Source organism: Myotis nattereri (assembly GCF_964212035.1).
Source record: "Myotis nattereri genome assembly, chromosome: 12".
Classification (NCBI taxonomy): domain Eukaryota; kingdom Metazoa; phylum Chordata; class Mammalia; order Chiroptera; family Vespertilionidae; genus Myotis; species Myotis nattereri.
Genome location: NC_138087.1, coordinates 56,362,252 through 56,386,819, shown reverse-complemented (window position 1 = coordinate 56,386,819; position 24,568 = coordinate 56,362,252). Strand labels below are relative to the sequence as shown.

General features: G+C 41.4%; 1 protein-coding gene across 2 annotated transcripts in view; it reads left to right on the top strand.

Annotated features, from left to right (window-relative positions):
• The first annotated feature begins 7,102 nt into the window (after nt 1-7,102).
• XPA (XPA, DNA damage recognition and repair factor) overlaps nt 7,103-24,568 on the top strand; it is a 29,583-nt gene continuing 12,117 nt past the window's right edge. Inside the window, exons 1-5 of one of the 2 annotated variants that reach the window (XM_081102980.1) lie at nt 7,103-7,294; nt 10,097-10,204; nt 10,756-10,861; nt 13,575-13,740; nt 16,191-16,308. In XM_081102980.1, the coding sequence (XP_080959106.1) occupies nt 7,123-7,294; nt 10,097-10,204; nt 10,756-10,861; nt 13,575-13,740; nt 16,191-16,308 (670 nt within the window). In that variant the 5' untranslated portion in view covers nt 7,103-7,122. Of the gene's footprint in view, nt 7,295-7,592; nt 7,837-10,096; nt 10,205-10,755; nt 10,862-13,574; nt 13,741-16,190; nt 16,309-24,568 lie in introns of those variants that run through there. The other variant, XM_081102981.1, reaches the window with a different exon arrangement.

Sequence of the window (24,568 nt, the reverse complement as noted above, 5' to 3'; positions counted from 1 at the left end):
CCAAGATGATTTCATTTCATTTCATTTCATTATTTCATTTCTTTCATTTCATTTCATTATAGAATAGTTTGGTGCCCTCTACTGGTTATCAGTAACAGCAACAACAGTTCCCCCTTCCCTGAACCTCCAGTGCAGGATATTCAACATGCATCATTATTTCTAATTTCGAATCCAAAGAACAGGCCGGTAGAGTAGGCAATTTTGTAGAAGAGGAAATTGAGGCTCATAGAGATTCAATTGTCTGCCCAAAGTTGTAGCCCAGTGGGACTCCAAATTCTTCCCACTTCGAGTCAATGTAGCACTTCCCTCTTAAAACGACTTATAGATAGCCTCAAGCCCTAGCCAGTTTGGCTCAGTGGGCAGAGTGTTGGCCTGAGGACTGAAGGGTCCCCGGACGATTCCAGTAAAGGGCATATGCCTGGGTTGTGGGCTCAATCCCCTATAGGGGACGTGCAGGAGGCAGCCCATCAATGATTCTCTCTCATCATTGATGTTTCTACCTCTCTCTCGCCCCCCCTTCCTCTCTGAAATCAATAAAAAAAATTTAAAAAAAAATAACCTCAAAATATGCCACGAAGTAGGCATTAACGCCCCTATTTAACAGATGTGGAGGCCTGGGCTGGGACATCAGTGACTTGCCTGGGGCCACAGGGCCAGAAAATGCTGTTCCCAGTCACTGTGCCAGCTGCTGCTCAGGAGAGGCACATGCAAGGTCTGCAAGAAACTTCTTTCTTGACAGCCTTTATCCAGAAGAGGAATTGGGAAGCGGCAGTGTTCCCAGCCAGAGGAGCACAGTGTTCCCACCTGGGGATTCTCTGGGACGTTCTCTGTTCTAGGCCTGATGTGGTAAGGAGGTTCCAAGAGACTCAGGGACAAAGAAAACACATTTTCTGCTCACAGGTAACTCACATCATGATTCACCGAATTCAACAGATGCTGTGCAATTAGTCCCTGGTGTGTGTGTGTGTGAGTGTGTGCACACACATGCACATGCAAATGAGTGAATGATTGCATGAATGAATGAAGTGGACCAGAGGCTGTAGTCTAGGGTTAGGACTAATGCAGAGGCTGGGCAGGGCGGGTGGTTGGGCTGGTGTACTATAAAGTGATCAATTTCGACTTACTGTGAGAAATCTGTTCCTCGTGGTGACAGCAGTCCATAGACAGAAACTGCTGCTGTGGGTGTGAGCTCCAACCCCAGGGATAAGCAAGCAGAGCTACGAAGGTCACACAGCAGAGATGTTGTAGAGGGATTTCAACAAAGCTTGCATGTTGTTTTTTGAGAGTCAGTGTTAACCTTCAGAAATTGGAAGGTTTTATATAAAAACCCAGATTTCTAGCTGCTCCTCTAACAAAATGGAAGGCTTAGCCTCATTGGACCTGCCTCAGCCCAATCACAGCTGCCTCCTCAGCTCCCTATTGTTGCCCCGGCAACAAGGATGACTGGTGACACCATTTCTCATTGCACATATGCTGCGTTTATTTATTTTATTATAAAAACAAAAGTAAAAACATTTTTCTTATTACGTCTTTGTCAAAAAGGAAAAATAAAAGACCAAGTCATTTGTTGTAAGGAAAATAGGCTCAACATATTTATCTGTGGAAGTGAAACTATTTCTGTACATTTAAAAGGCCCGTGCCCAACCAGCTTCACGTGTTTTCATTGCAAGCGTGGGCCCCATGACAACGTGAATTTGCTTCCCTGCAGGGTCTCGGGTGCATTCCTGTCCCAGACTCTCATCCTGTTGCCACTTCTGTCTTCAACTCCGGAGAGACGTGGGGCCACGAGAGAAGGCCATGAGTGCAGGCCTGGGCCTGGTGATCTGAAGGGAGACGAAACCCTGCCCAGTGAGACCACCGTGAATCTCCGGCTCAGTGAGAAGACACAGGCTGCAGCCCACCTCTGTGCCCGCCGCCCCAGAAGTCCTTTGGAGATTGGCACCTTGATCACGAGCCTTCTGCATTGGCCTCCCTCTCAGCATTTCTTCCAGGATAGGGTTCCTAGCCCTTCCCTCTAATCTGGCCACGCCCTGGCTCAAATTCTCTTGGTGGTGTCCAGAAGTGGGCACAGGCTCCAGATATGGTCCAAACAGCCCAAAACAGTGAGAAGAACACCTCCCTCAGCTCAGATACTGCTTTCATTCTTGTCGCCTTGAACAGGTTACTTAACATCTCCATGCCTTCGTTGTCTCATCTATAAACTGAGATGAGTGAAAATACTCATTAAGTAGTTATAAAAATTAAATACATTTAAAATGCTTTCAAAACCACGAGCACGATATAAGTGTTTGTTATTATTATTGTTACTATTGTTAGTGCAGTAAGTAATGGCTAAAGCTAGACAGCAGTGGAATAGGCTGTTCTGAAGTGGAGTATTCTTTACCACTGCAGGTGTATAAGCAGAACCAAGGTGGCTGTAGGGTTCAGCTTTGGACCTTGAATTTTCAGTGCTGGTGAAACATCTAATTAGGCTTGGTCAGTATTATCATTCTATTTAATTCCACGGACATTTACTGAACAGCTACTCTGTGCCAGACATTGTGCTAAGTCCCAGAGATTTGAGATAAATCAGATGGTCCCAGTTCTCAAGGACCTGAGAATCTAGTAAGGGTAGCAGGTGTGGTAAATGCCACAGCACCAGCACATGAGGTTCATAGGCAGCCAGAGGAGGAAGTCAGGGCAGGCTTCTCGGAAGAGGCAGTAAGAAACAAGGTCCCCTGGGTTGTATTTATGATCTGGGGAATGCAGAGTATGGGAGATCCAGGAGTGACAAAGGGTTTTGGGTTCCAGGGCTGACAGTCATTTTTTCTAGGCCCTGTCCTTAGTTGAATCATTTGGACCCTCCCACCCCTTATTGCTTTTGGAGAGAAAGTTCTTGTGAGTCTTTAAGATGCTTCCTAAATCCCTTTGCACACACGCAGACATTTTATTGATCAAATTTCCAATATGATGTTTTTTTCCTTAATCCCTTTATCTTTTGGTTCACGGAGATTGAAATCTAAGTTTCTCCAGGAGTGTTTGCCTGGTCAATCACAGCAAAAAGAGACTGCATTTCCTGGATTACTAAATCAATACAGCTTAAGTCAACAGGATCAGACTAATTTCTGTGTTTCTGCATCCTTGTCCCAGACAGTTTCCCCCTTGGCGTGCTCCTTCTCACCAGATGTTCTCCTATTATGAACTGATGCCAACTATGTTCAAAGTGACCACATTAAGGGGGACAGCCCCAGGGAATCAGGGTGAAAATGGAAATAAAAAAGAAAGCCACACACATGTGCTATTTACTAGATCATAAAGACAAATATGTTCACATCCTGTCATCTCGGCATGAATAACCCCAGTAATGCTCTTAGACAGGAGGCCTGTCAGGAAACACTGCCAAGTTTCTCTTTCCCCTTCCTGGCTTCCATTCTTACCTACCTGCTGCTCCTCACGCTTGGGTCCGGGCTTTCCATTCTTTCTGTGCTTTGTTAAGCACCCCTCTTTCAGCCAGGATCACAGTTGGTCTGGGAGATGAGAGAGGTACAAAGCAGGAAGATAGATGTAGTCACAGGTTTTCCCCGAGACTGTAAATGGGGAGAGGCAAGAATGCATCCATTGGCCCATTCTCCTTGCCTGTTTTCCTTTTGTGCCCTCATGGAGATGACTCATGCTGCTGCCCTCTGGGCAAGCCCCACAGCCTCTGTCACCCTGTGAGAGGTACAGATCGGGGCATGCACTCTTTTTCCTTTCTCTAAAGGTTTTTGCTTGGCTGAGGCGTCAGCTAACAATTCAGACCCAGTTACATGAAACTTTCTAACAAAGGCCAGGAAGCCAGAGGAGAGGGAGTTACCTGTAAGAGGAGACCCAGCAGGTTGTCAAGAGTTACGAAACTCCAGGGCTTGTACAGCATCTCAGCTGTGCTTTGTTGGGGAGGAGGCTCTTGGGGTTGATGATTCTCAAAAGGTTACTTTGGGGAAGAACTGTTACCTTGTTCTTTAGAAATACTGCATAGCCCCCAGATACTCTTAGAGCTGTATAGAGTCTAAAAGGGTCACATGGGGTTCTGGCTCTCAAACTTGGTGCCCATTAGAAGTATGTAGGGGTAAAGGGGTGAGGGTAGGGAGGGTACTTTACAGAATTCCGACACCCAGATCCCATCCCGGACCAATGATATCGGAATCTCTCTGGGGGTAGGGCCTAAGCATGCACTGGCTCAACTCCTTGGATGCTGCCAGTGTGCTGCCAAGTTTGAGAACCTGTGAGCGGGGACCCTTACTATTCATTGTGGTTAGTGGAGCTATGGCATACCTGGGAGCTTGTTAGCAATGCACATTCTTGAGGTTCCACCACAGACCTACTGAATCAGAATCTGCAGTTTAACAAGCTCACCAGGGGACTCGTATGTGCTTACCGTTTGAGAAGCAGTTACGTTTCTGGAAGCATTGGGCAATCTGGCAATAGTGGGCCCAAATGCTGTCTTGACAACTACCCATGGGGTCTGTGTAGTAGCTGACTCTTTTAAGAGGTGTCCTCACTCCAGTTGGCTCAAGTCCCACACCTGACCAGGTTCATTAACTTCCACTGATCGCCTGGGCCCATTCACCACTATCTAGCTCCAGAACATTTCATTACCCAAAAAGAAAACCTATATTCATAGGCAGTCATTCCCCAGTCCCCTCTTCCCTCAGCCCCTGGCAATCACTAATTGGCTTTCTGTCACTGTGAGTTTGCTTATTCATATAGTTCATATAAAAGGAATGCATAACGTTTTCAAGGGTTATCCATGTTCTAACATATATCGTACTTTCTTCCTTTTATGGCTGAATAATATTCCTTTGCATGGATATACCACATTTTGTTTACCCATCCACCATTTGATAGATATTAGGGTAGTTTCAAACTTTTGTTTTTTGTTTGAACTCTGTTGTCAGTTCTTTTGGGTTTATACCCAGTTGTGGAATTGCTGACTCATATGGTATTTCTATGTTTAACATTTTTGAAGAATAGCCAAACTGTTTTATATAGCAGCATTTTATATTCCCTCCCACAATGCGTGAGGGTTCCAATTTGTCCACATCTTTGTCAATTTACTATTTTGTTTTTCTTAGTTCTAGTCATCTTATTGGGTGTAAAGTGGTTGCTCATTGTGCTTTTGATTTCTACTTCCCTAATAACTAAGATGAGTATCTTTTTATGTATTCATCGGTTATTTGTATATCTTCTTTAGAAAAATGTCTACTTAAGCCCTTTGCTCGTTTAAAAACTGGGCTATTTTGCCTTTTTGTTAGTGGATTGTAACAGTTATTTATAGAGGGTGTCCCCCCCAAAATGTATATACCCTTTAACAGCTGATAACTTACTTAATTTTGAAAATTAAATGTTAATAAACACTGACTTGGTAATCATTCAAAGTGTGCATACATTTTTGGGGACACCCTGTATACTCTGAATACTAGCCCCTTTTCAGACATATGATTTGCAAATATTTCTGCCATTTGCAAGTTGCCTTTTCACATTCTTGATAGCGTTCTTTAATGCCCGCGTTTTCAACTTAGCCAGCTTATAGAATTTTTTATTTCCTTGCTTGTGCTTTTGGTGTTACATATAATTTGAGATTTTATCACCTGGACAAGATAGAGAGGGAGAAAGAGGGATCTGAGGGGAAAGGCAATAAGAATGGCTTGACATTTCTATCTCCAGTTCAACCAGTAGATCTGAACATTTATCTGCTTTATATAGGTTCTTCAGAATATACATTAGTATTAACACACCAGCCATATTCACCAGACCTTGCTCCTTCAGATTACCACTTGTTCTGACCGATGGCACACGCACTTTCTGAGCTGCACTTCAAAACGTACCAAGAAGTGGAAAATTGGGTCTCTGAATGGTTTGCCTCAAAACAAGAAAAGTTCTAGTGGGACAGTATCCACAAATTACCTGAAAGATGAGGGAAATGTGTAGCTAGCGATGGACATTACTTTGAATAAAGCACTGTTGATTTTTCTCTTGAAATTGTGTTTTCTTTGGATTACAAAATCCGTACTATTAACCAGTTAATAATTAATCTGCATTTTAACCAGTTGAAAGCTAATCCATATTATTAACCGGTTAATAACTAATCTGCAATATTGGTTAATAATCCACATTATTAACTGGTTAATAATTAATCCACATTATTAACCATAATGTGGATTTTGTAACCAAAGAAAACACGATAATTTCAAGAGAAACATCAAAAGTGCTTTATTCAAAGTAATGTCCATCACTAGCTACACATTTCCCCCATCTTTCAGGTAATTTGTGGATACCATCCCAATAGAACTTTTCTTGTTTTGAGGCAAACCATTCAGAGACCCAATTTTCCACTTCTTGGTACGTTTTGAAGTGCAGCTCAGAAAGTGCGTGTGCCATGGGTCAGAACAAGCGGTAACTGAAGGAGCAATACAACAAAATAGCATACATATCAAATCGCATATATATCAACATCTGTGTAACTCCATCTACTGAAAAAATCCGCATTATTAACCGGTACACCTCGTATACCAACCTTGGTACCAGGAGCTGCCTTTGCCTGAGCTCACACAGCAAGTGAGCGTTTGAACGCAGGTGTTCTCCTCTCAAACCTAAGGCTCTGTCCAAAGGAAAGCCAGATCCATCATCTCTGGGTCTCTCTTGATTGACACATTATTACTACCAGCTGCTATCATTTTGGGAAGCTTACTGTGCCAGGCATTGTGTTGAAAGTCTACATCTAATCTTCCCAACAACCGGGAAGGGGTTCCGTAGTTATCCTCATTTTACTACTGAATTCAGGTTAAATAACTTGTTCAAGATCACGCAGATGGTGTCAGAGTAGGACTTAACCTGGGTCTGACTCCAAAGCCTAGATTCTAAACCACCAAGCGAAACTGTTACTTTAAAGATGACCAAGTCCCGAAGAAAACGATCTCGGCACCGCTTTCCCCCGGTTTATAAACCGGCAGCTATTCCCGGTCCCCGCCAGCGCGCAGACTCCGCCGCTGCCGCTCCCTCGGCCCTCCAATCGCGCAGGCGCGCTTCCCTCCGGGGCTGCTCGGGGCGCCTGCGCGTGCGCTTGCGCGTGCGCGGGGCTGGAGACCAAGTTCGCTGAGATTGGCGATGGCGGCGGCCGAGGAAACTTCACCGCAGCCGGCGGCTTCGGAACAGCCGGCGGAGCTGCCTGCCTCCGTGCGGGCGAGCATCGAGCGGAAGCGGCAGCGGGCGCTGATGCTGCGCCAGGCCCGGTTGGCGGCCCGGCCCTACCCGGCGACGGCGGTTGCGGCTACCGGAGGTTTGGGTCCTGGCGGCGCTGCCCTCTCTCTCTGCTGGGGGACCGGGTGCCGGGTCCCTTGTGTGGCGTCGAGCCCCCTCGCGTCTGCGCGCACACCCTCCCGCTGTCCTGGGTCGGGGCGTCCGCTAGGGTCTTGTCGAAGCGAGCAGTCCCGGCCCACGGGACGGTTCCGCGGTCGAACCCGGCTCCCTGACTCCCAGCCCCGGGCCGGCCTCGCTGCCCCCGGGCCGGCCTCGCTGTCGCCGGGCTGCCCTCGCTGCCCCCGGGCCGCGGTCCTTAGCTTTTAAAGCCGCTGCACTCGCCGGCAGGTGGGCGCGCCAGCGCCGGTCAGCGCCTCGGCTGCCCCTGTCTGTCCTCTTCCTGCAGCTTCCAGGTACCGGAGGCGGTCCTTTGTGAAACTCTTAGACCTTCACCGTGTCAATAACCTGCACCTGCTCCCGCATTCGTTCTCCGAGGGCGGCTGAGGGCACTTGCCGTGCCCAGCCGAGGGCTTGCTACTGCAGGGCGCCAAAAGAAGCAGATGGACATTAGCGACCCTCTCGGTGGGGCTCACCAAGGAGCACCTGTTGCGCTTCACGTGTTTCAAATGAGCTAATGTGATTCTCAGAGCTAACCGGGAAAATGGTTAGGGCAAAGTTTGGAATCTGTTTTAATGAAGTGGTCATTGAGGACCAGAAAAGGAAAGGGGTTGGTTCGTTTCATCCCGGCAAGTGCGCAGGCCGATCAGCTCTAGAACTCAGGGCATCTGACACTGGGATCGGGTCCCCTCCGCCCCTCTACCGCCTCTGCTACACTGGGCATCTCTCACCCTGGTGTTGGGCTTGGTGGTGCTCAGGCAAGTCCAGGATTCGAACCAAGGCTGGCTGCTGCCAGTGCCGGGCCTAGGGCCACTCAGTGAGAGGTACCAGGCATTCTGAGGCGAGATGTTGCTTGTTTAAGAGATTTTAGGGAAGTCCAATGCATGAGCCAGGCCCTAGCCAGTTTGGCTCAGTGGATAGGGCGTGGCCTGAGGACTAACAGGTCCCCAGGTTTGATTCTGGTCAAGGGCACATACCTCAGTTGCTGGTTTGATCCCCGGCCCTGGGCTGCAAATGGGAGGCAACCAATCGATATGTCCATCCACATCCGCTGTTTCTCTGTCTCTTCCCCTCCCTTCCACTCTCTAAAAGTCAATGGAAAAATGTCCTCGGGTGAGGATTAACAACAACAAAAAAAGCATGAGCCATGACAAACCATTCAGGTGGAAAAGCCACTGAAAACACCTTGGGTGGGCTCATAAGTTGTGTGGGGCAGGGCCTCAGAATCACAAGGGCTGGGCAGACAGTATGAGCCAGGTTGATGGAGACTCATATATGGCTTGGGCCTGGGAGGTGGGGGTGCGCGGCTCAGAAAAGGAACCATGGCCTCTGCTAGCACTTTTTGTTGTTGTTAATCCTCACCCGAGGACATTTTTCCATTGATTTTTAGGGAGAGTGGAAGAGAGAGGGACAGACAGCGAGAAACATCGATGAGAAAAACACATCGATTGGTTACCTACTGCATGAGCCCTGACCAGGGCCCGGGCTGAGCCTGCAACCAAGGTATGTGCCCTTGACAGGAATCGAACCCGGGACCCTTCAGTCCGCAGGCCGACGCTCTATCCATTGAGCCAAACCGGCTAGGGCGCACTTTTGTCTGGCAGAAAGCTGTACCCCCGGCTCTGACCCTGATGCCAGACAATTCATTTCCTCCTCCTATGTCCCTGGTTCCTTTCAAGTTGCTGCCCCAGCACTGAAGCTCGGAGAGTGAGTCCGAGTAAGTCTGTGCATGGGCCCTTTGAGAAGAATTGCCTGGGACTCCAGCAACCCTTCATTTTGCTCAGCCACAATCCCTGCTGGTTTTTACAGCCTAAGTTATGGGGGCTTCTCTTCCTGGCACTATAACCCTGGGCTTGGGGCCTGGTGTAGGTCTGGCACTTCTCATTCCTAAGGGAGGACTTCCACAATTGAGACAATTTTCATCTGCCACACATGGGTGTGGAACCAGCCCTTTCTGAGTCTCTGCCCCTCCTACCAGCGTTACATGGCTGCTTCTTTAAATCCCTAGTTGTAGGATTTCCATTCAGCTAAATTTTAGGCAATTCTGAATGATAGTTTTCCTATAGTTTAGTTGTAATTTTTATGTGTTTGTGGGAGGATTCAAGTACCACATTTATCTATATAACCATCTTGACCAGAAATTTCTTTCAAGGTGCTATTTATTTGTTTATTATTTATTTTTAAAATCTGCACTTGAGGGATATGCCTTTATTGATTTTAATGAGAGTAAGGGGTGGGGGCGGGGGAGAGAGAGAAAAACATTGATGTGAGAGAAACATTGATTTGTTGCCTCCTGTGTCCCCCCCCCCCCCCCCCCCCCGACTGGGGACTGAACCTTTTACCCAGGCATATGCCGAAACTGGGAATCGAATCTGTGATCTTTCAGAGTATGGAAGAATGCTCCAACCAACTGAGCCCCACTGGCCAGGGCCCTGGGTGTTATTTTTTAATTGTAATTGTACATTCCTGTGCATGTTCTACATATATAATCAGATCATCTGTGAATAAAGACTGTTTTACTTCTTTCCAACCTTTATGCCTGTTTTGTTTTCTTGTCATATTGCACTAGCTGGAACCTTTAATGTTGGATAGAAGTGATTATAGTGGACATTCGTTATCTTGTTTGATACATATTAAATTTAAGGAAAATTTCTGTTTATGCAGAAGGGAGCATATGGGCTTACCTAGCTCATAGGTTGACCACTTTTACTTTTTTTTTTAATAGGCATGACTAACATAAAAGCTGCCCCAAAGATAATTGATACACATGGAGGCTTCATTCTGGAAGAGGAAGAAGAAGAACATACAGTTGGAAAAGTTGTTCATGAACCAGGTAAAATGTGTTTTCAGAAATTAGGAATCTCAGTGGGTCATTTAAAAAATACTAGCATATATTTTTATTGATTTCAGAGAGGAAGGGAGAGAGAGATGAAACATTAAAGATGAGAGAGAATCATTGATCGGCTGCCTCTTGCAGTGGGGATCAAGCCCACAACTTGGACAGGTGCCCTGACCAGGAATCGAACCTTGACCTCTTGAATTCATAAGTGGACACTCAACCACTGAGCCACACCAGCCGGCCTAGGTTGGTAATTTTGGGTAATGTGCATAATTCTTTGCAAATTGATGTTAAATAATTATCTTATACATGGTTTGGGTTCAAAAATACTTGATGAATTGATAGGGATTTTCCCCCTGATGTTATTTCCTTTTTCTTCTATCAAACATGTTTTTTTAGTAAGTATAAGATTACTTAAATTTTATTTTGTCTTTTATGTAAATGGTGTCAGGCATAAAATACATGTCAAGAAGCTAATAAAATAGAGGAAAATGTATTCTAGTCACAAAAAAGAAAAGTTAAAGAATTGATCTTCTTTTCTTTAGGACCTGTTATGGAATTTGATTATGCAATATGTGAAGAATGTAGTAGAGAATTTATGGATTCTTATCTTATGAATCACTTTGATTTGCCAACTTGTGATAACTGCAGGTAATTACTTTATTTCAGATAATGTTCTCAATTGCTAAAGTTGAATGTTAACATACAGGCATAGGGTAAAATAGTTCATTTGAATTTAATATTTTACTTAGTAATGATTTTTATTTGGGTAGTTCCCTAACATTTCTATGGTTTCTATTTTGCCAAAGAAATACAGGAAGAAATACAGGAAGCCTTATCAAAATTAATATGTCACATAAATTGGAATGCCCCAGGTTCTGCCATAGTTTTTTTCTTTTCTTTCTGCTGGCCTGGGGGGTTTTACCCATCTCTCAGTAGCAGGTTCCTAACCCTTCTCTAAGGATCTCCATTTCTGACTTGGCTCAGTGTATGTTGATGCCTTGGTCTGAGGACTGGGGCCATTCATGAAAGAGGAGGAGACGAAAAGCTGCCCAGTCACTCTCCTAGTTCTTTCCATTCATTTTTTACTCTTCTGAACAGTCAGGGAAGAAAAGAGATGAGGAAAAAATTACGTTTTTCTGTCATTCTTTTTCTTCTTCTGGCCTTTATCCTCTTTTTGTATCACCCCAGAATAATTCTTCTTTCCAAATGGTTCTGCTCCCTGCTGTTTACCTCAGCCAAGTCTTGTGTTGGTGTCTTTCACACCTAAGATCCTATCTTGGAATCTTACTTAGCTCTCTTATCTGTTTCCTACTCCTATTTCTTTTACCTGTAGCCCTAGATTAACGCCTGACCTGCTGGGAGGACCTGCCTTTTCAGCATCCCTGCTACAGATATTGGGAGCCGTCACCATTGACTTTTGTAGGTAGAATCCTTGGAAGACGGAGAGAATGGAGTTGTTTCTGGTTTCATGATCACATTGGTGACTGGATATGTCCTGGCACCCATTGGAATATAAATGATAAAATCTGTTCCCATTGACACACAGTGTCATTAATGCCCACAGTGGTTAAGGTCCACATTATTGCTACTCTTCTTGAAGTATCAACAGCTTTTGGAAACTGAATTCGCACTTATAATCTATTTCCATGAGAAAATGAAAGCAACTGATGTATCAATTTAAAGAAAATTAGTGGTAAAAATATATTTGTAAAATTTAGACATAATTAGGAACACAGTCCTCCATTTTGTTTCCTTTCAACATCTTTCAGGAGTATAAGTCAGTACAGTGTACTTTACCTGTCTCCTCCTTCAGTTGAGACTTACAAATTACTTAGCTTTCTTAAAGGTATTTCCAGTTTTAAGTCTCCCTCCCTGACCTGTACCTCCTCTCCAGTGTTCATTACTTCAGTAAAGGCCAACTTCTTTCATTGGCTAGTTCTCTGCTATCCCGTGTTTAATTCCAAATGTATTTGGCTCCATGTTCAAATTATATTCCCATCCTTTTTCCCACCATTACCTTAGACTAGGCCTCCATCAGCGTTTGCCCGGACCACTGCAGTAGTGATCTTTTAACTGGTCTCTTCTCCCCACTTTTGCATTGTTAGTCTCTTCTTATAGCCTTTTACTCAAAACTCTTTGTTTTATTAATCCTCATCTGAGGATATTTCTTTCCATTGATTTTTTTTTTAAAGAGAGAGTGGAGGGGGGAATGGGAGAGAGAGAAAAAACAACAACACATCAATTGGTTGCCTCCCACACGCTCCCTGACCAGGGCCGGGGATGGAACCTGCAGCCCAGGTACATGCCCTTGACCAGGAATCGTACCCCCAACCCTTTGGTCGGGAGGCCTACACTCTAATTACTGAGCAAAACTGGCCAAGGCTCAAAACTCTTGAACGGTTCCTTATCCATTTGGAATAAAATTGTCTTCATCATTGCTTAGAAGGTCACTGCCTATCTCTGACCTTACCTCTCATCACTGCTCACCATCATGCACTTTACGCTTTCTAGACACAGTGGCCCTCCTGCTGTGAGCTCCAGTTGCCAAGCGACTCTTGTATTGGAACCTTTGCGTTTGCTCTTCTCTCTGCCAGAAATGTTCTTTCTCTGGCTATTCAGAATGTTCTGCCTTGTTAAGGGCTCTACTCAAAGGGTCCCCTTATCAGTGACTTTCTCTGAATACCCACTCTACCTGAAAATCCTTTCTCTACCTTCTTATATTCCTTCATAGCACTGTTATCTGTCACGGTGTTTGCTTATTGACTGTCTTTTCCTTCACTGGGATGTAAACTTCATGAAAACAAGGCTTTGTTTTATTCTTTGCTGTATTCCTCATGCCTCAGACAATACCTGGCATGTAGATAAGGAACAAATGAATGAGAAGAACTATGTAATTGACTGTCTCCACTTTTGCCTTGACTTTGAAAAGCTCAGAGCCAACTGGACACTTAATTGTGTTGGGGCAGATGGACCTTGCATATTTACTTTCCTTATCGCCTGTGCATCCTGACTTTATGCTTTAATTTATATTTTCTTACTTATTGAGTCTTAGTTCTCATTTATATTTGCTGTACTCTAATGAGTTATTTAAAAATCTATGGAAAAGAGGGACTTTAAGTAGAAAAGAAATTCTTAACATTTTCAGTAATATGGATTTGTTGCTAATATAGCTTCTCAGAACATGTAAAGGATAAAGCATTTTTCTGTTAGAATTTTTGTGCTGCCCATTTGACCATGAGAGCTGCAGGGAAACGTATTTTATATGTTCCTTTTGGTATGCATCCCCCTAGGTTGTTGGGCTCTTTGAAAATTTAGTTTATTTTAATAGCTAACTTATATAATGGACTTAATTTGTTTTCAGAGATGCTGATGATAAACACAAACTTATAACTAAAACAGAAGCAAAACAAGAATACCTTCTGAAAGACTGTGATTTAGAAAAAAGAGAACCACCTCTTAAATTTATTGTGAAGAAGAATCCTCGTCATTCACAATGGGGTGATATGAAACTCTACTTAAAATTACAGGTCTCTGTTTTTTTTAAAAATATATTTTATTGATTTTTTTTTTACAGAGAGGAAGGGAGAGAGATAGTTAGAAACATCGATGAGAGAGAAACATCGATCAGCTGCCTCCTGCACATCTCCTACTGGGGATGTGCCCGCAACCCAGGTACATGCCCTTGACCAGAATCGAACCTGGGACCCCCCAGTCTGCAGGCCAATGCTCTATCCACTGAGCCAAACCGGTTTCAGCTATAGGTCTCTAATGAGTTCTATTCAGTCGTTTTAGTCCCTGGGACAGGTGAAGTTTTAACAAGCAACTAGTTCTAATTAGTTTAGTTTTTGCTTTTAGAATTAAGAAGATCCTTTGCATTTTGTTGCTTTGCATGTGAATCACAGTTACTCATGATGACAATAGCATGTTTTCTTATTTTGCTTTTTGGTGCAGCACTTTGGAGCAAATGTATTATCGTTGAGTAATGTTAGGAATACAGTTGGGAAACTAAAAAAGCTTGGAGTGAGAGGCAGACCCTGTATTCCTGCCACCCTCTGGCCCGAAAGTCTTTTTTAAAAAATTCAGGAAGTTCACAGATGCCTGAAATCTATTGGGAAATACTCATCTGAAACCCTTTCAGGTGTCCAAGGAACTCTAGTATATTCCAGAGCGAATTTTCTCAACCCCTCTTGCTGCCATTGTATTACAGGCGTGCCAAGACATTGAATAGTCTTAGTTCCTGGGGCTGCAGAAGTGCCCAGGCTGGGTGCCTTAAGTCACAGGCAGCCTCCTGTATGTACCCCAGAATGGTACAAATACTGTAGTATTCTTTTTGAGGCATTAATTCAGAACAATTTGAATTAAAATATACAGTGGGGCCTTGACTTACGAGTGTCCCGACTAATGAGTTTTTTTGAGATACGAGCCGTCTCTCTCGGCCGATTTTTTGGTTTGAGTTGCAAGCTCAAAAAAATTGGGGCTACGAGCCAGCTTCAGATACCCCACCGCTAGCTGGCGCAGCGAACGTCACAGTGATTTGACATACAAGTAATTTGAGTTATGAGCTCCGTCACGGAACGAATTAAACTCGTAAGTCAAGGCCCTACTGTACTAGAAAGTCCTAATATCTTTAAATAAAATTAAGCCACATGTAAAACCAAACACACACTGAATTTCATTGAACATAAGACAACTATCGATTAGAAGATTTACTATTTTATGTACTATCAGAAATGAAAAAGTGCTCATTAAACTGACTCAGGACTTCCTTATCCTTGGTGTTTTTATTTTATACTTACTGAAATAGTGCCATTACACTTATTATACATTTTTGCTATATATCATGCTTGTGTGTACATAAAAAGGAAAATGCAAGTACAACAGCTTTGTTAAGGTATCCTAAATTTCTTTACATTGAGTGTCCAGTTGTTCTGAACCACTTTTTAAAAAATATATGTTTTTATTGATATCAGAGAGAGGAAGAGAGAGGGAGAGATATAAATATCAATGATGAGAGAATCATTGATTGGCTGCCTCCTGCACGGCCCCTACTGGGTGGGGATTGAGCCTGCAACCCAGGCATGTGCCCTGACAGGGAATTGAACCCTCACCTCTTGGTTCATAGGTCCAAGCTCAACCACTAAGCCACGCCGGCCGGGCCTGAACCACTTTTGACTCAGAATTGTTAAAGTACTGTTGAGCACATGGTGATGCAACATTTTTAGAGGGTTAATTGTGGAAAATGTGATATTTTAGAATGTTTGAAATAAGAGTATATCACTTTTTATGTTAAGAAGAGATTTGAGTTTGGCTACATTGATTGATATTTTGGTCCCCTTACCATATTGTAAGAGATATTCTGAGCATAATTCTCAGTGTATATATTTTTCTCTTAAATATGAATAAATTTTATAAAGAGTAAAGATACATAATCTAAAGTATTAAAAGTAGCATAAAGACTTTTTAGGTCACTCAGCTACCAAAGATTTAAAAAAATGCATATTCTAAAGATCAGAAGTTAGTTAAGTAGATGGAAACTATTATTGATTCAGGAGAAGAGTGATAGTGATTGATTTCTTGTGGTGGGAGATTTTTGGAGGTTACCTCCTACTTAGATCTGATGTGACTAATGGATAAGTAAATAAGTAAATTTTGGGGGGTGAGTTTATCAAAACTCATCAGACCCCTGATTGATATGTCCTTATGTTGATTCAAGTGAAAAAGCTGAATGAGTCAGAGAAGCAGTTATAGTCAGAGGATAACTTTCCTATTTATAATCGAGGTTAGCATACATTTCCTGAGGGTCTCATAGGTTTAGATAGAGGTATTAATAGAGTTGTTTCTTACCAATATTTAAAATTCAAATAAATATTTATAAAATTGTACTTGAGTTAGATCAAGTGCCTGTGGATTTAATAATTATAACTATAATTTACAACTCTGAATAACAACTAATTTAAATATGAATTCTGTATTATAGATTGTGAAGAGGGCTCTTGAAGTTTGGGGTAGTCAGGAAGCATTAGAAGAAGCGAAGGAAGTTCGACAGAAAAACCGAGAGAAAATGAAACAGAAGAAATTTGATAAAAAAGTAAAAGGTAAGTGGGTATATTTATATCCCAAAAGACTATGTTTTTTCCTGTTTAAAGATGTAATGTCACCAGTAGATTGGAATGCTACTACGTCATACGTACATTGAAGAAAAAAGACTTAAAGTATGCTCTCAGGAGGTTGGTGTTTGGCACTCTGAGTCCTAGCCTCACAGTATTGCAATTCTAAAAAGCATGTAAACCCTCATTTTAATGTGAATAATGTTTTTATATAAGATCAGGGATGTATCCCTGGTCAAAGATTTGGCAACAGTTCAATCTTAAATATAACTCAGAGTTATTAAAAGCAAATATATCCATTCGCAAGCCTCTCTAATTGCTGAAAACGAAAAAGTCATGGTTAAGTCTTATCTAATTTGGCAGCTAGAAGGAACCTACCTAATGTCAGCTAGTTTAATCCCTTTTGTTTTATCTATGTATATAAAAGGCTAATATGCTAAGGGTCCCTCTGCCCCTCCGACCAGTCGCTATGACACGACCACCAGGGGGCAGGTGCTCAATGCAGGAGCTGCTGAGCTGCAGTGACTTGGCAGCGACGGTTCTTGCCTGATGCACCCCAAAACCAGAGAGGAGGGAGCCTGATTCCTTGCGGGGTCGTGCGATTCCACCTTTGGCCATGGGTTATGTTGTTGCTGGGGCACTGTCGGCCCTGAATCTGGTTTACTGCACACTTGCATTTGTGTTTCACACCCTGTGCGACAGCAACTTTGCGGAGTGCCCTCTCGCACTCCGGGACCCCTCGGGGGATGTCAGAGAGCTGGTTTCTGCCCGATACCCACAGGCCAGGCTGAGGGACCCCACCTGCTGGAGGGACCCCGATCTCTCCACAGATGCCGGGGAGGGACTGCAGGAGGTTGGCTCCAGGGCGTGTCTGGCCCATCTTGCCCAGTCCTGCCCCGCCAGCCACCTTCTAATTAATTTCCTTTCAATGTGCATGAATCCATCCACCACGTCACTAGCATATGAATAAAAAACTTAGAAAGATAGAATGACCTGTTACATAATTATGAGTGTTGGGACCAGGCTTTTATGACTGAAAGTCTGCATTGGCACATTAATTTCTCTGTCCATACATCTGCCTGTCCATGTGACTATCCATTCTGTTGTCCATCTATCTCTGTTTATTTGTCCATGCATCCATCTGTGTATGCATATGTGCATAAGTCTTCCTCCCTCCATTCATCAGTGTATCCAGTAATTAATGTGTCAGCTGTGCTCTAGGCACCGTGCTGATGTAAATGTTGGAGTCACAGTTTGTCAGAAGAAAAAGACTAGCAAACTTAAAATCATAATAGAGTGTGAAACGGACTGTGATAATGGTGAACATCGGTTGCTACAAGAGAACAAAGAGCACTTTTTGCTGTATCACAGAATCCTTAAAATATCTTAAAAAGCAGGCAGAAATGTTTTCATACAGTATTCGTAAGAAACATAGGGTGTAAAGTGTATATAGATAGCATGTATTTTATGTGTATACAGGGCTGTACATATACTATATTGATTCATATGAAATTAGTCTCTTAGCCATAAAAAATAATTTTGCTTATGTCTTTAGAATTTAGGTTTTTCAGGGTGAATGAAGATGGCTCAGATATCTTAAAAACAAACAAAAAAACCAAAAAAAAAGAAAAAAAGCTGAATGTAAGCTGCCTTGTTTCTTATTGTGAGGACATTTCCCTCATTTTCATTATAGGAGTGATGAAATGTCAGTGCAAAAAAGTTAGAAAACTACAAAGAACTATCCCATGATTCTGCTACCCTGAGGCAATTAGTAACATTTCAATGTCTGTTTTTCCAATTCTTTTCAATTCATAGACACCTTAGAAATAGTTTTTTTTATAAAAAATGGAAGCACTGTTGACATTTGTGAAGTTTATCATAACTTTATTGGAACAAATAACCTCATTATAAACATCCTTATATACACTTTTATATAGATTACAGTTAACTTAAAGTATCAATTTGGCCCTAGCTGGTTTGGCCCAGTGTATAGAGCATCAGCCTGTGGACTGAAGGGTCCAATTATAGTCAAGGACACGTACCTTGGTTGCAGGCTTGATCCCTGCTTCTGGTTGGGGCGAGTGCAAGAGGCAACCAATTGATGTGTCTCCCACATCGATGTTTCTCTGTGTCTCTCCCTGTCCCTTCCCTTCCATTCTCTAAAAATTAATGGAAAATATTCTTGGGTGAGGATTAACAACAACAACAAAAAATCAATTCCAGAATCAGAGGGTAAGGTAAGCATACTTTTATGGCTTTGAGAGAGATTCCCTATAGCAAACTATGCCATATAAGAGCATTTCACAGACGAATCTTACCCAAATTAGTCCCTGCTGTACCACAGTCTTCAAAAATACCTGCAAAGACTAATTGAGAGGATTTGGAATGACTTCTTTGATCTTTTCGATGTTTTACCCTAGCTCTTTCTCTCTTCGACATCAAGGAGAGCCTAGAAGGATAAAGTAACAAAAGGCATCTTGAGGGATAGAAAGAGGGGGCATGTTTATAAACTAATTACATATTAGTCTAGGGTTTTTGTTAATCCCAGTTACCTGAATCCTCTCAAGTCTTCCTTCTGCTGCCTCTTTAAACCCCTTTCCTGATGCTATTTTAGTGCAGACAGTAATATACGGATAAAGGAATTAGAACTTTGTACCTGAAAAGAGACGGGATATTTTGAAAAGGAGTGCTATCTGTAATGTTTTTCTTCTGTCTGTAATGTTTTTCTTAGATACTATTTCTGTAGTTTGGTCAAGATGTCACCTAAAGTTGACTAAATTTTTATAATTTGACTAATAAAATATGGTATCTGTTTTATTTAATTTTTTTTCTATAAAAAGTTTTATTAAGGTAATGTAATTTAAATATTAGTATGGATAGAATATTTCTTTTGAGATTTACACAATTTTTATATATATATAAAAATATATATACACACACATATATATACACACATATACATATATATACATATATATATATATATATTTAAAGTAAACTCGCATATTATTGACTCTTTTCTCACCATGTTAAGTTGCTATTAATCACCAGATAAACTACTATGGATTTTCCTCATCCTAGAAGAGTTTGAATCTGTGCTGAATTTTTTCTTAGATCCCTTAAGGCTGGTTTCTTTAATTCATTTCTTGTTTGGGTGAAGCAGGTCTTTTTGTTTTGTTTTTGTTTTTAGCATTACAGCCTGACAGGTGTTTATTGTCCATTTTGTCAAATGACAAAGTGAAACATGTGATGCATTACAAATAAACTAATGATTCGTAATCTTGGTTCATGGGCTATTATATTTTGCCTGATGTTAACATTTATGATTACTTTAAGACTTTTAAATTAGAGAATTTTTGATTCATCATCTGTATATTGCAATGTGTGTTTACCACCAAAAGTCAAATCTTCTGTCACCATATATTTGACCCCCTTTACCTTTCACTACCCTCCCAACCCTCTTCCCATACTGGTAACCATACTGTAGTTTGTGTATGAGTTTTTGTTTTTCATGTTTGTTCATATGTTGCTTTTAGTTTTTTATATCTCTCATATTAGTGATATCATGTGGTTCTTGACTTTTTTTCTGTCTGACTTTATTTTTATTGTTTAAAGTATTACATACACTAATAGTATTACATATGTGTTCTTCCCCCCCCCCATTCCGCCCCCATCCCCCAGCACATGCCCTCACCCTCCTAGTGTCTGTGTCTGTTGGTTATGCTTATATGCATGCATACAAGTCCTTTGGTTGATCTCTTACTCTTCCCCCTACCCGCTCCCTCACCGTCCCACTGAAGTTTGACAATCTGTTTGATGCTTCTCTGTCTCTCTATCTATTTTTGTCCATCAGTTTATGTTGTTCATTATATTCCACAAATGAGTGAGATCATGTGATAGTTATCATTCTCTGATTGGCTTATTTCGCTTAGCATAATGCTCTCCAGGTCCATCCATGCTGTTGTGAATGGTGAATGGTAAGAGTTCTTTATTTTCTTACAGCAGCATAGTATTCCATAGTATAGTAATCCATTCATCTGCTGATGGTCACTTAGGCTGTTTCCAAATCTTAGCTATTGTAAATTGTGCTGCTATGAATATAGGGGTGCATATGTCCTTTCTGATTGGTGTTTCTGGTTTCTTGGGATATATTCCTAGAAGTGGTATTACTGGCTCAAGTGGGAGTTCCATTTTTAATTTTTTTAGGAAACGCCATACTGTTCTCCACAGTGACTGCACCAGTCTGCATTCCCACCAGCAGTGCACGAGGGTTCCTTTTTCTCTGCATTCTTGCCAGCACTTGTCATTTGTTGATGATGGCCATTCTGACAGGTGTGAGATGGTATCTCATTGTCGTATTGATTTGCGTCTCTTGGATGATTAGTGACTTTGAGCATGTTTTCATATGTCTTTTAGCCTTCTGTATGTCCACTTTTGAAAGGTGTCTATTTAAGCCCTTGGCCCATTTTTTTTTATTGGATTGTTTATCTTTTTGTTAAGATGTATGAGTTCCCTATAAATTTTGGAGAGTAGGCCCTTATCGGATATAACATTGGCAAATATGGTCTCCCATGCAGTGGGCTTTCTTGTTGTTTTGTTGATGGTTTCTTTTGCTGTGCAGAAGCTTTTTATTTTGATGTAGTCCCATTTGTTTATTTTCTCCTTAGTTTCCATTGCTCTAGGACAGTGATGGCGAACCTTTTGAGCTCGGCATGTCAGCATTTTGAAAAACCCTAACTTAACTCTGGTGCCGTGTCACATATAGAAATTTTTTGATATTTGCAACCATAGTAAAACAAAGATGTATATTTTTGATATTTATTTTATATATTTAAATGCCATTTAACAAAGAAAAATCAACCCAAAAAATGAGTTCGCGTGTCACCTCTGACACGCGTGTCATAGGTTCGCCATCACTGCCCTAGGAGCTGTGTCGGTAAACATATTGCTATGACATATATCTGATATTTTGCTGTCTATGGATTCTTCTAAGATTTTTATGGTTTCCCATCTTATGTTTAAGTCCTTTATCCATTTCAAGTTTATTTTTGTGTATGGTGTAAGTTGGTGGCCTAGTTTCATTTTTTTGCATGTATCTGACCAATTTTCCCAACAACATTTATTGAAGAAACTGTCTTGATTCCATTGTATGCTCTTGCCTCCTTTGTCAAATATTAATTGAGCATAATGGCTTGGGTCTATTTCTCGGTTCTCTGTTCTGTTCCATTGGTCTATATGTCTGTTCTTGTGCCAATACCAGACGGTTTTGAGAACAGTGGCTTTGTAATATAGCTTAATATCTGGTATTGTGATCCCTCCAACTTTGTTCTTCTTTCTCAAGATTGCTGCAGCTATTCGGTGTCTGTTTTTCTTCCAGGTGAATATTTGGAGAGTTTGTTCTAGGTCTGTGAAATATGCTGTTGGTATCTTAATGGGGATTGCATTGAATCTGTAGATTGCTTTGTGTAGTATGGACATTTTAATGATGTTGATTCTGCCAATCCATGAACAGTATGTTCTTCTATTTGTTTATGTCTTCCTCTCTTTTTTCAAGGTCCTGTAGTTTTCCGAGTACAGGTCTTTTATCTCCTTTGATAAGTTTATTCCTAGGTATCTTAATTTTTTTGGTGCAATGGTAAATGGGTTTTTTTTGTTTGTTTCTCATTCTGTGAGTTTATTATTGGTGTATAAAAAGCCATAGATGTCTGGGTGTTAATTTTGTATCCTGCTACATTGCCAATCATTTATTAAATCTAGTAGTTTTTTGATGGAATCTTTAGGGTTTTCTATGTACAATATCATGTCCTCTGTGAAAAATGATAGTTTTACTTCTTCTTTTCCAATTTGGATGCATTTTATTTCTTCTTCTTGTCTGATTGCTATGGCTAGCACTTCTAGTACTATGTCAAACAGGAGTGGTGAGGGTGGGCATCCCTGTCTTGTTCCTGTTCTTAGGGGAAATGGTTTTAGTTTTTTTGCCCATTGAGTATGATGTTGGCTGTAGGTTTGTCATGTATGGCTTTTATTATGTTGAGGTATGATCCCTCTAGTCACTCTTTGCTGAGAATTTTTTTCAAGAAAAGGTGTTGGATTTTGTCAAATGCTTTTTCTGCATCAATTGACATGATTATATGGTTTTTATCCCTTAATTTGTTTATGTGATATATCACGTTTATTGATATGCGGATATTGTACCATCCTTGCATCTCCGGAATAAATCCCACTTGGCCATGCTGTATTATCTTTCTAATGTAGTACTGGATCTGATTTGCTAGAATTTTGTTGAGGATTTTGGCGTCTATGTTCACGGGGATATTGGCCTGTAATTCTCTTTCTTTGCAGTGTCTTTATCTGGTTTTGGGATTAAGGTAATGCTGGCTTCATAGAAAGAGCTTGGAAGTGTTCCTTCCTCTTAAATTTTTTGGAATAGTCTGAGGAGGAGAGGTTTTAGTTCTTCTTTGAATGTTTGGTAAAACTCTCCTGTGAAGTTGTCTGGCCCAGGGCTTTTGTTTGCTGGAAGTTTTTTGATTAATGCTGCAATTTCCTCCATAGTTATCAGCTTATTCAGATTTTTTTATTCTTCCTGATTGAGTTTTAGAAGGTCGTATTTTTCTGGGAATATGTCCATTTCTTCTAGGTTTACCAGTTTGTTAGAATAGAGTTGCTCATAGTATTTTTTTTTTTTTACAATCCTTTGTATTTCTGTGGGGTCTGTTGTTATTTTGCCTCTTTCATTTCTGATCTTGTTTATTTGGGTCATCTCTCTTTGCTTCTTGGTGAGCCTAGCTAGGGGTTCATCAATTTTTTTTTAAAGGTCTCACACATTTATTACTGAACCAACCTACTATTGTAGAAAAAAAAATCAGAGCAAAATCACAAGTCCATTAATTTTCCGATTAAAATGCCCCAACTGCCGAAACCAGTTTGGCTCAGTGGATAGAGCATCGGCCTGTGGACTGAAAGGTCCCAGGTTCGATTCCGGTCAAGGGCATGTACCTGGGTTGCGGGCACATCTCCCAGTGGGAGATGTGCAGGAGGCAGCTGATCGATGTTTCTCACTCATCGATGTTTCTAACTCTCTCTCTCCCTTCCTCTCTGTAAAAAATCAATAAAATATATTTAAATAAATAAATAAATAAATAAAATGCCCCAACTGTCCAGACAGTAGCATCTTTCCAATCATTTAAAGGTGTAGGCAACCTGGATGTGAGTCATCTCTCATGTGTGATTTCTCATAGGTCCAGTTTGGTTCTTCTCTAATATCTCCTCTTCGAGTTGTACCTGGTTTTATGACCAGTTTTCATCTGAATCCATTGGGGAATGGGCTGATGTTGCTCTTGTTTCTTGGTCAGGAACCTCTTGATCCTGAAAATCTTGTGGGAAGACATGGTGAAGAAGAGAACGCATGCACTTTTCTTGTTGTTCTCTTTCTAATTCTTTAAGTTGTAGAGTTCATTTATTACCAGTTTTCTTGTTTTTTGAGGTAGGCCTGTAATGCTATGAACTTCCCTCTCCGGACTGCTTTCACTGTGTCCCATAGATTTTGGATTGTTGTGTTTTCGTTGTCATTAGTTTCCAGGATGTTTTTTATTTCTTCTTTGATCTCTTTGGTAACCCAATCATTGTTTCATAACATGCTATTTAGCCTCCAAGTGTTTGACTATTTGTGATTGTTTTTATTGTAGTTTATTTCTAATATTATGCCATCGTGATCTGAGAAAATGCTTGATATGATTTCAGTCTTCTTGAATTTGAAGAGACTTTGCCTGTGTCCCAATATGTGGTCTATCTTTAAAAATGTCCCATGTGACAAGAATGTATATTCTATAGCTTTGGGGTGGAATGTTATGAAGGTGTCTATTAAGTTCATCTGATCTAATGAGTCATTTATGATTACTGTTTCTTCGCTGATTTTTTGTTTAGAAGATTTATCCAGTGATGTCAATGGGGTATTGAAGCCCCCTACTATAGATTATATTGCTGTCAGTCTCTCCCTTGAAATCTCCCAGAAGTTTTTCTTATGTATTTGGGTGCTCCTGCATCGGTTGCATACATGTTTACCAGAGTTATATCCTCTTGTTGTATCAATCCCTTTAGTATTAAGAAGTGGCCTTCCTTATCTCTTGTTATGGCTTTCACTTTGAGGTCTATTTTGTCAGATATAAGTATTGCTACCCCAGGTTTTTCTTCATTTTCATTTGCCTGAAAAATATTTTTCCATCCCTTCACTTTCGGTCTGTGTGAGTCC